The sequence below is a fragment of the Neopelma chrysocephalum genome, unplaced genomic scaffold (genome assembly GCF_003984885.1).
Source record: "Neopelma chrysocephalum unplaced genomic scaffold, ASM398488v2 Primary Assembly neopelma1_186, whole genome shotgun sequence".
Lineage (NCBI taxonomy): Eukaryota > Metazoa > Chordata > Aves > Passeriformes > Pipridae > Neopelma > Neopelma chrysocephalum.
In genome coordinates this window covers 293,617-304,501 of record NW_020897848.1, presented here as the reverse complement: position 1 = coordinate 304,501, position 10,885 = coordinate 293,617, and the positions used below count along the sequence as shown (strand labels likewise).

At 50.7% G+C, this 10,885-nt stretch overlaps 2 protein-coding genes across 2 annotated transcripts in view; one reads left to right on the top strand and one right to left on the bottom strand.

Moving 5' to 3' along the window:
* Positions 1-2,440, top strand: part of ONECUT2 (one cut homeobox 2) — a 6,886-nt gene extending 4,446 nt beyond the window's left edge. Inside the window, exon 2 of the mRNA XM_027702428.1 lies at positions 1,928-2,440. Coding sequence (XP_027558229.1) covers positions 1,928-2,214 — 287 coding nt within the window. The 3' untranslated portion in view covers positions 2,215-2,440. The remainder of the gene's footprint in view (positions 1-1,927) is intronic.
* A 7,083-nt stretch (positions 2,441-9,523) lies between these two features.
* Positions 9,524-10,885, bottom strand: part of FECH (ferrochelatase) — a 17,036-nt gene continuing 15,674 nt past the window's right edge. The window contains exon 12 of the mRNA XM_027702458.1: positions 9,524-9,566. The gene's annotated coding sequence lies outside the window, so the exon portion shown is untranslated. The remainder of the gene's footprint in view (positions 9,567-10,885) is intronic.

Below are 10,885 nucleotides of genomic sequence, written 5' to 3'. Positions count from 1 at the left end.
TGGAGCTTCCTGGGAGGGGATGGAAGAGCAGCAGGAAATCTTCCTCCCGGAGCTTCCACACCCCCCCTGCTCCTCCGACGATGTGATTATTTGCATCTTCATTCTGATTGTTCCTCGTTCCCATAATGATTTTGTACACAGTGGAGTACTTAACCTAATTTGTATCGATCCCAATCACTCTCCTTCGTGCATACTTAATTCAGAGAGGTAATCAAATTGATTTCCGGGGCCTGGTTTTTAAGGGATTGTGGCAACAGGGGGGGTTGCTTTAGGTGAATCGTAGCGAGAGAAAAACATTTTAAATCCCTGGAAAAAACATTTGGGTGGTCATTTCATTGTGTTCAGTAATCACATTTCCCCCACGTGGAGTCCTGTCTGCGATGGAATTGAGGAGCAGCTTTATTTCCATCAGGCAGATAACGGGGTTTAAGTGACTTGGCACCCCCGTGGAACCACGAGCAGGGGATCAATAGTCACAGCTTATCCTCGGGAGCCGTGGGGAGAGGACTTACTGCTGGATTAAGGGAATATTGCTCCCTGCTTGGCTCCTGCTTAACACCTGCTCTTCCCAAGCCACTTTTGCCACTGGAGTAAAAACATCCCGAGCCAGAAAGTCCCGGGAGCTGTTGGGTTGCCATTTCCAGCGTCCCGGCCCTGCAAGTGGCTCCTCTTCTCCTGGGGCTGCTTGGGCACCACTCCAGCCCCCAGGACCCCTCCCTGGCCTCCTCCTCCTCCTCCTGATGCGCTTAGAATCCAGACGGTCTCTTCCTTTCCCTCCACCCTTAAAACCTCTCTCTTTCTTCCCGGAAACCCTCCTGATTTTACGAGAGCGCTCCCCCCATTTTTCTCTGCCTTTTCGAGAGCAAACTCGAGGGTCCAAGGGAAGTATTTACTGAATGCATCGAAAAGCACAGCCCTCTGCATTATTTATCACCAGCTACCAATAACTGTAAAACGCAGAGTACCTCAGGACATAAATTAGTGATGGTAGGAAACACTCGGCTCGTCCCAGTGTCCCGGAACCTTTTAGGAGCTGCAGCAGAGCTGCCGGTGCTGGGGACATCCCCACGTGGATTCTGGGCACATCCAGCCTCAGAGCTGCTTTTGCAGCTCAGACAGGCAGCAGGATGTTATCTAGGGGGTGTTAGAGGTGCCTAATTCTTGCCTCCTGATGTCTCTGGGCTCTGGAGACCCGACTCTGGCCACTGGGACACCTCAGGAGCATCCGTGCTGCTCCCCCTTCCCACAGCTCCCAGCTGGAGCCCTGTGCTTTGGGTTAATTACAGACATTTCCACTGTCTGAGTCCTTCTCCCAGGCCAGGTTCATCTCACATTCCAGACCTGCAGAATTATTTAACAGGGCTGCTTCCAACCCGCCCTCTCATCAATTCTCCGGGCCTCGTTTTGTGCCGGCGCCGTTCCCCGCCCGTGTCAACATATGGATTTTCTCCCCGTGCCCTGGCAGGGCTATTTTTAAGCGTGGGTGGGATTGCTTTCAGCACTGGCTGTTCTCTCCCTGCTGATAAATACAGGCAGCTATTAATACGGAGGGTTTTAGGAGCCATTAGTGCAGCCACGGCCTGGCACCGCCGCCCTGCCTGACCCGAGCTCTCACCAGGCTTCACCCCTGGGAGATACCCTGGGAAGGGGGACGGGAGATGGGAGAAGTGCCCCGGGGGGGTGGTGACACTGCAGAAGGACCAAGGGGAGGTGGTGCCAGAGCTCCACCCTGGAAGGCTGAGCTGGGCCATGGCAGTTCATGCTGTCAGACAGGGTTTTGCCCTTGGTGGTCACCCAAAGCTTTGACCAGGGTTTACTTTGGGGTGTTTAAAGGGATAAAATTCATGTACAAGTGCCACACCCACCGGGCAGGTCTGTGGCCCCCACCTGACCCTTTTCTCTCTGTCTCTGCCCACCCCTTCCCCAGCCTGCAAACGCAAAGAGCAAGAGCCCAGCAAGGAGCGGAACAACTCCCAGAAGAAATCCCGGCTGGTGTTCACGGACCTGCAGCGCCGGACGCTCTTCGCCATCTTCAAGGAGAACAAGCGGCCCTCCAAGGAGATGCAGATCACCATCTCCCAGCAGCTGGGCCTGGAGCTCACCACCGTCAGCAACTTCTTCATGAACGCCCGCCGGCGCAGCCTGGAGAAGTGGCAGGACGACCTGAGCTCCGGGGGCTCCTCCTCGGCCCCCGGCGGCTGCCCCAAGGCCTGAGGGGCACCACGGCTGGCACAGCACGGCAGAGAGAGCGGCTTGGCTTCCCGCAGGGCCCTCCACCGGTGACTTCTAAAGCACAATCCTCCCACCACCACCACCCCAGCCCGGTCGGTCCCAGCAGGCGCCAGTTCCACCTCCCCCCGGACAACAACGCGAAGCTCAGGACGGGCGAGGCAGGTCTGAAAAAAAGGCGGGGGGGAGCCGTTCCCGAGGCGAGTTTCTCCCGATCTGTGTGCTGGCCACACCGCCCCGCCGGAACGGAGCACAAAGCCCAGCGCCGAAGAACCCAAGTTTGAAACTCAGGCGTGGTTTTCGTTAAGGAGAAAAAAGAAAGATCAATTTTTTTTTTAAGTTCGTTTTCCTCAGTTTAACTCGATCTTGGATGGGAGCAGTTCGGTTCCCTCGAGCTCAAAGCATCAAGCACAAAGCCGTAGCCGCAGCGCTGGGACATCCCGGGAACGCCGCAGGGAGCCCCAAGCACAGCTGGCAGTTCCTCCCAAGGTCTGTGTTTGTACCTCATGCACACTCAGGAGGTCGATGGAACTGCTACACTACAACGTTTCCAAAGATCTTTGGATTTTTTTTAGGTCATTCTTTTGGTTTCCCTGAATCTGGTTTCTCCTCCTTGTTACCGAAACCAAAAAGGTTTATTTTTTTGATGTTTTATGGTACTTTCAAGCAGGAAAAAATCACCCCCAGGAAGGAGCCCTCCGGATGCCACCACCCGTTTCAGACGTGCCGCATCGACCCCACCGCGTCCCCCTGATTCCTTTTCCCGAGCCGGCGGGAACACAGCACACCAAAGAGACAGGATTTCTGCAAAGCCAAAGATGTTCCTAAACCCGCCGTTTCTCCTCGCCACGGCCCGGTGTGGGTGGTTGGGGAAGCCCCCCCGAGCTCCGAGCCCTCTCTCGGCCCCGCGGCCCTTTAAAGAGACACTTGAGACTTTTTTTTTTAATGTGCTACTTAATCGAAACCAAAGAAACGTTTTTTCTGCACCTACTTCTTCTTCTTCTGCAACAAACTGAGATAAAATAAAAATTTAAAAAACAAAAAAATACAACAAGAAGGAAGCGCGTCAGGAAGCAAACGAGTCCCACACTGTGTTTTACAGACGTCTCGGACGTTTTCGGAAGCAGATCTCAAAGAAAGGGTTGACGAGAACGAGAACAAAGCAAAGCCAGTACAAATTGCTGCTTCATTTGACAACTCCAGTCATCTTAAAGTCGAAGATTGTCTTTAATTTGTGCCTATGCAGTTTTTTCCAAAAGAACAAGGAACAGAGCAACCGAAACCTCAACAGCTACAATACCAAAGATGAGGATTCTCACCACTTGTGTTTTCAGTTTTGTTTTCTCCTCTTGCACGACTAATGCACATAAACCCCACTGCTCTCTGGACAGGTAACACTTCTGAGTCTTTGTGCAACCAAAAAGGGTGGGTTTATTTGTTTTTTTCCCTGTTTCTGCCCTCTCCGAGAGCTGCACAGATTCCAAGAGCAGGATGTTGGGATACTGCTCCGTCTCCTCCTCCCCAGGGATAAAACTTGCCACGGGGATGATTTTCTGCCACTGTCAGTGCCGGGCAGCACCAAACCTCCCCCTGAACCAAAAGCAGGTTTGCAGCAGTTCTTGTGGGTTTGACATATTAAACACATCATTTTGTTGATCTGAATCCTGACATGTCCAAATATATCCCCAAAGCTGGAGCACAGTGGTACCCCCTTGCTCCTCTCTCCCTTTAAATAAGGAGGGTTTTTTAACAGCTTCACAGAGCTGCTGCACTCATTTCCCAATGATTGCCCTTAAAAAAAGAAAGAAAATCAAAAAGCCTTGTCTGCTCAGGGCAGGGAAGGTTTCCTGCCCAGAGTTCCTCCTCCCAACACCCTGACAGAGGAAGTCTGGCTCAGTTACAGAACCATTTACAAAATCTCTTTTGCGATTATTTACAAATTCCTCCTCACACAACAAACTGTGAAAGTACAAACACACACCACGAGGCTTCTCTGGGCTGGGCACTCAAATACAGATCATTTTCATCCACAAATCCTGCATTTTTTATCCCTGGCCCCTCTCCTGTGACATCTCCCATCCCACTGCCCCCCTCTTGGCTTTTATGTAGCAGCTCCCTCTACATAATCCCGGACCGTGGGGGGAGATCCCTGCGTGGGTGAGCAGAGTAGGTGCCCTATTCTGCCCTAATCCCAACTCCAGCAGATAAATCCCGATTCCACACCCTATATTTATGAATCTCTAGAGCTGTGTGATTGTAACTTGTCGCTTTATTTATCCTGCTACCAAAAAGACTGGTGTGTACAGAGAGTATCCCAGCATCTCCCGGCCCGGGAACTCGGGAGTTCCAAGCGTGGGCACAGCCGAGATGAATCCAACTTTCCAAGAAACCTTGGATTTAATTGCCCCCCCCGAAGGAACAAGGAATGTGCTTCGGTTGAATAGCTTTATTATCCTGGAGCTCTCTGACCTACAGCTGAATCCAAAGACCTGAGAAGGACCCAACCAGCAAACCTCGCTTAAAATGTTTTGTTTTTTTTTTTCTTCCAGACACTCGTGGGTTTTATTATTACCCAATAATGTAATTTATTTAATTTAGTCTCAGGGCAGGTCCTGAGACCTCTGTTCAGCCTGAATCCCGTCGAGTTGCACTTGAGCTTTTCAGTTCAGTGGGAGTTTTGCCTGAGTGCAGACTGTTAGCTATTTGCAACTGTTTAATTTGCTCATTTATGGACTCATTTGGGGTTAATTTTGCTTATTTATCCCTTTGACTGCTGCGGCGCATCAGAGATGCGAAGCCTGGCAGTGAACCCACTGAAGAGTTGGTGTTGCTTCCCAGAGCAGCCAGGTCCTGCTCATTCCATGAAGCAGGAGTCCAGTTTTAATCCCCTCTTTTAATTAATTTTAATTAAGTATCAAAGTTTAAGTTATTTAAGTTAATCCCTTCCCATCCGACTGGAAAGGGCGACGTACCTTTATTATGGCACAGGAAGCCTTCATAATACAACTAATTTATTTAACTTATTCATTTAACTTATTCATTTAACTTATTCATTTAACTTATTCCTCCCCACCCCGGGATGCCCCTCGTAGAGTTTTTATTTTTTGATTTAGAATTACCTCTAAAGCACTACAGCTGATCTCCTGTAAGAGCAGCAGAGGACAAGCAATGGATACTCAAAACCTAAAAACTGTGTGTTAAAAAAAAAAAAAAAGACACTGGGATACTTTGCCTGAACTTTTGTGGCTTATTCAAAGCTTAAGCTGGGGGTGAAATAATCCATGCCAAGCAAAAAGAGAGAAACCCTTAAACTCGCTGCTTCCAAGAATGAACTTCTGCGTGTGGAAAAAAAAAAAAGAGAAAAAGGAAAAAAAAAAAAGGAAAAAAGAGAAAAAAAAACAGAAAAAAACCTTTGTATTTCTAGTGAGAACCAAAGAGGCTACCTCACTGACTTTTCCATTTGTAATTTTAATCGTGTCGATGATACCAAAGATACCAAAGATTTCTTTCTCCAGCGCGGTCTGCGTCCTGCTTCGTGCCCTCCCACAGCTCCCCCCGGCCTCCCCCTGCCCTCAGTGACGCTCAGCTGAGCCCACATTCCCAAAGAAACGCTTCCCTGGGAGCTGCCAGTCCTGGTGACGCCCTTTTTCCGTGTTCCCCTCTGCCTTCCTGCCAGCCCAGGCGTTTGGAGACGTGGGCACAGTGCCCTGGTTGTGCTGCCCTGGGGGTGAATCCAGGCTGTACCCCTCAGAGATTCCCCAAGGAAAGGCCCTTCAGGTGCCCCTGAGCCATTGTGGGGTGCAATTAGCATCACTAATTATTATTTTCCTGCTTGAGCAGAGCCCACGGGCTGGTCCGGGGCCCTCCCAGCGGGCACAGCAGATCCAGGGGCTGCTCCCTCCTCCTCCTCACCTTTGGCTGTTGTTTACAACTCCGGTTTTCACATAAAAATCAATTAATTACTTCTCTGGAGCCGGCAATGAGGCGAGGCCACATTAAGCTCCATTAGCACCACGTTCCTGAGCGATGATTTATTTCCAAGCTGGTCGGGGAATCAGCGGTGCCCTTTGGCACCTGGTTTGTGCCACCGAACCAACGTCCCCCTGGGCTCTGCTCTGTGCCCCTGGGCTCCCCCTCAGCCCCCAGCCCAGGCTGCGGGGCCTTTCCCTGAGGAACGTGCCTGAGCCGTGCCCTTGGATTCACAAACGCTCCATTAAATACTTTAATTAAGTATTGCCTTTGATTTTGGGCTTCTTTCGGGCTCTAGGTCTGCGTTGGAAGCGTTAGGAGGGTGACAAGTGTGCTTTTCTCTCTCTCTCTCTCTCCCTCTCTCTCTGTTCCTTCGATACAAAGCTATAATAATTCTCAGGATGCCTTGGGGGCGGGGGGAGCCCCGGTGCCCTCGGGTCTCACAGACCCGTCCCCAGGGCCCGGCAGGTCCCGCAGGGTCCCACGGCTCCCACCAGGCTCAGCTCTCACCACGGGACGAGTGCCTTTGCTTGAACCAAAGCAAAAAACCGTTTTTTGCCAGTCTTAGAAACCTCTCTCTGTGCTTTTTTTTTTTGGTTTTTTTTTTATTAATTCTTCCTGTGAATACCTCAGCTTCACTGGGCCGCCACTGGTGGGCTTTGTACTGTGGTGCTTTGCAGCCCTGCAAAGGACAGACTCCTGAAAATACCAAAGGCTCTCCTTCTCCTCCCTCTCCCCGATCTCCCTCTCTCTCTCTTTCCACGGTTCCAAAGCTTTATTCCAAACCGGGCACGTTGGCAAAGGCAGGCCGTGCACTCCCTCACCGAGTTTTCTCAGATATACCTCATAGAGAGTAGCTGTTTAGAGTAATGTTATTCTAGCGTATGTTAAGAAATTATTCACCGTTTCTTTTTTTTGGGGTAACCGTGATTTAAAAAAAAAAAAAATTGAGAAAAAAGAAAAAAAAGAGGAGAAAAAAGCTTTATACGTTTTAGGTTGTGCTTTTGTACTAGACGGAGGAGGTGCGCTTAAAAATGTACGTCGAGTCTTTCTTCCCGAGTTGGGGTTTTTTCTTTTGTTGTTTATGGACGGGGGGGGGAAAAGTTGCAGAATGAGCCCAAAGTTTACAGTTTCATATTTTGCTGAAGAAACAATCTGTGTTCATTTGCTCTGTTACGGGAGGGGAGGGGAGGGGGGGGGAAAAAAAAAAAAGAAAAAAAAAAGAAAAACGAGGCAAAAAAAAAAAGGATTATTTTCTACATTTGTGCTACTTGGTCTGAAGAGCTGATTGTCCTGTGTGACGGTGTAGTATTATTATAATTCTAATTATTCTAATTAGCAACTGCCAATCAGCGCTGCCATGTTTATGCATGAGGCAAACCCTTAGCAGTGTGATGATGCATCGTGGTTCTTAATGGCAACTTCTTCCTTTGGGTTTGGGACTTTCTGTTGATGGGATTTATTTATGCATGGAGCCTGTTACCCTCGTGGCCATTGGTGCTGGGAAAACACACCCCGGGAGGGGGGTCAGGCCTGCTGGAACAGCAGCTCTGCTCTGCCCCTGTGTTAAATGCACCCAAATTCAACCCAAATTGTGATTTGAGAAGTTTGGCTGACCGGCAGCTTCTTGCTAAGGTGCTTCCCACCCCTTGGATTTGTCCCCCGTGTCACCGAGCCCCCCACCATTTCCAGCTGGGCTGTGTTTTCCCTCCGGGTCCAGCTCCCAAGCCCTGCTGTTCCCCCGGGTCCCCCCGGACATAAAGCCAAACCAACTGCCCCCCTACACTTCACTGTGGGTGGAAGAGCGTGGCCTGGGAAGCCACAGCCTTCTGAGGAGGCATCCGAGTCCGTCAGTAGAGTGTTTCTATGGTCTGTCATTAAGGGTATTTTAGAGATGTGCTTTCATTAGTGCAAAGAGACATTTTTTTTCCTTTGGCCTTACTCAGTAGGTTGTGACGATTTAATGAAAGCTGTGTGATATAGTCGGGGTTATTTTCTCCCCTTATTTCTCTGCCAAAGACAGTCACAAGAACTTTTAAAAACAACAGGGTTTTTTTTTGTCAGACAGTTGATGATTGTAAAAGAGCTGTTAATCTTTTCCCACGTTCTTCCGCAATAAAGCAGAGCCGGGATGGTTTCGGGCAGATCCCACCACTCCTCACCTCCACCTGCATTTCTCAGTCCAAAGGCAACAAAGGGGGTATGTGAGGCCACGGCTGCCAAGGCGCCGGGGCACCTGTATTAATGAAATTTAAGGTCTATTTTATTATTCTGTCATTTTATGTCCTTTTTTAAACTTTGTGGAAGGTGACACGTCGAACTGAGTGTAAAGCCGAGTTTTTCAGACGAATTAAAAAAAGTAGCTAAAGAGTGAATGTTATTTTATCATTAAAAGGGTTTTTACTCACTGATTTGTGCCAATAGATGTCCTTTATCTCGATGACGAGTATTACATTGCTTTCAAAGTTTTATTTATAGCTATTGATGTAAAACCCACACACACATATTATTTGCCAAAGTTCAATAAAGGAGGAAAACAACACTTTTGCTTCCTTGTGCGATCGAAAGTTCCTGGGGTTTTTTTCTTCCGGGGGTTTTTTTCCCACCACTGCCCAATCCCACACCACGGGGTGAGGTGGAGCCAATGTAGGGCCACCTCCCAAAAATAGGGCCTGGCATGGAGGGCCTGGTCAAGTGAGCAAAAAGGACTTGGAAAAAGATCTGATGTTGAAGGACAAATCTCTTTATATTTATGTAAGTCACCTGATGCAGTGTAATTACCAGAAAATTAAATAAACTATTGCACTTTCATTCCCTAAAGCAGCTCTAGGGGAGGAGGCTGGAGGTTCCTGGAGCTGCAATTCCATGGCAAGGAGGATGTAGCAGCTTTGCCTTCATTCATTCATTCATCCATTCACCCCAGCTCTGGGCAAGTCCGGTTTTGTTTTGTCTCCTGGACTGATCAAAAGCAAAACAAAACGCACAAGGAAAAGCACTTTCCTGTGCTTCTCCTAAAAAAACCAAACAACCATACGACCGATCCTTTCCTCCCCCAGCTCTCTCCAGCTCCATCCCTCTGCCCACCCCGGGGCAGGGGCAGCCAGGGGAGGGCACAGGAAGGACCCGGGAAGGGTAAAAATCACTGTCACACCCGAGAGAGAAAAGCAGTGACACCGAGACTAATGCAGCCGCGGCGGGTCATTTCCATTTCACTGGCGGGATCGTCCCCCCGGGAATGCATTTTCCAGGCACTTAGCAGCGGGCACAGCTGGGAGAAGGGAAGGGGACCATTTCATTAAGCTGCCAAAAAGCTGACGGATGATCCGGGTGGGTGGGTGGCAGGGGGGCAGCTGGGCTGGGCTGCTGTGTCAGCAGCAGCTTGTCCCAGTGCCAGGCACTGGGGGTCCAGGGATCAACTTCCCTGTCCCCTGAACTCCCCTCAACTCACTATCTCCTAACCTACCAGCGATCACACAATTATTCCAGGTGAAAACCCCTCAGATTGGTCACCAGTGATAAAAACCAAACCGCCAGAGCAGCACTTCCATCCCGGGGATGCAGGGACACCCCGGGGCAGCCAGGCTGGATGGCGGTGCTCCCCAAAACCTTCCCCCGCATCGCAGGGCAGAGCAGCCCAGCCCTAAGGAGCGGGTGCCTCCTCCTCCTCCTCCTCCTCCTCCTCCTCGGGCAGTGCATCCGTCAGGATGAAGCTGACAGTAATGATGTGCCGCGAGGGACCCGCAGGGAGCACGGCGCGGGTCCCTCCTGACTGCAGATGAAGTGCCGGCAGCTCTCCCGATCCCAGCCCTGCGCGAATTCCCCGGGAATAGAGCCCGGGAGGCAGCCCGCAGGGAGAGCTGCACGCCCGCACCGAGGGGGCGGGATGAGAGAAGGAGGGGTTTTTTTGGGAAAAACAGCGGGAGCTTCTGCGATATCACCGAGACGCATTTTCAGCACGAATGGGATGGAGGCGCTTAAAGAAAACAACCAGGAGGGAAAAAACACAGCAGGGTGGGATGGTCGGGCAGGAAAAATCACTGTCGATGCCCCCACAGAGAGAACAAGACAAGGGCATAGCAGAGCCTGCACCCTCTGCACAAAAACCTCCGGCAGCAGCTCCAGGGGCCGGCTCAGAAAGGGATAATGGCAGGAAGCCACGAGATATTAAACCAGCAGATTAAAACAAACAAGACCGCTTCGGGTCGTGTTACACATCCCTTCCCTCCCCGGCTGACAGCAAAGAAACGCAAGGCAGTAAAAGACAATCGCAGCCCATAATGGCCCCAATAACTGCGGGATAAAAGCGCTGGGGGAGTTGGATGTGAGGAGCCCCCCCCAGCCCTACATTATCCCTTAAGTGCTCGTTTAAGCTTCCTTGGAAGCGCCGCCTGCCCGCTGGAGAAATGCAATTAAGGCCTCGATTGCGGGTGATGTTCACACGTCATGGATCATCCTTAAAAATGACAGCCAAGAGAACTCTGGATTCCGCACGCCAGCTCCCTCTCCATCCTTCCAGGAGGAAAATCAGCCCTCGGGAACACACCCACCCTGTTCCCACGGACACGGGCAGCGAGGGCAGGGACCTGTGGGCTGCTGGGGCATGGGTAGCATCAAGGTTAGCCCTTCCCAGAGGGCACAGCCCTTCCCAGAGGGCACAGTCCTTCCCAGAGGGCACAGTCCTTCCCAG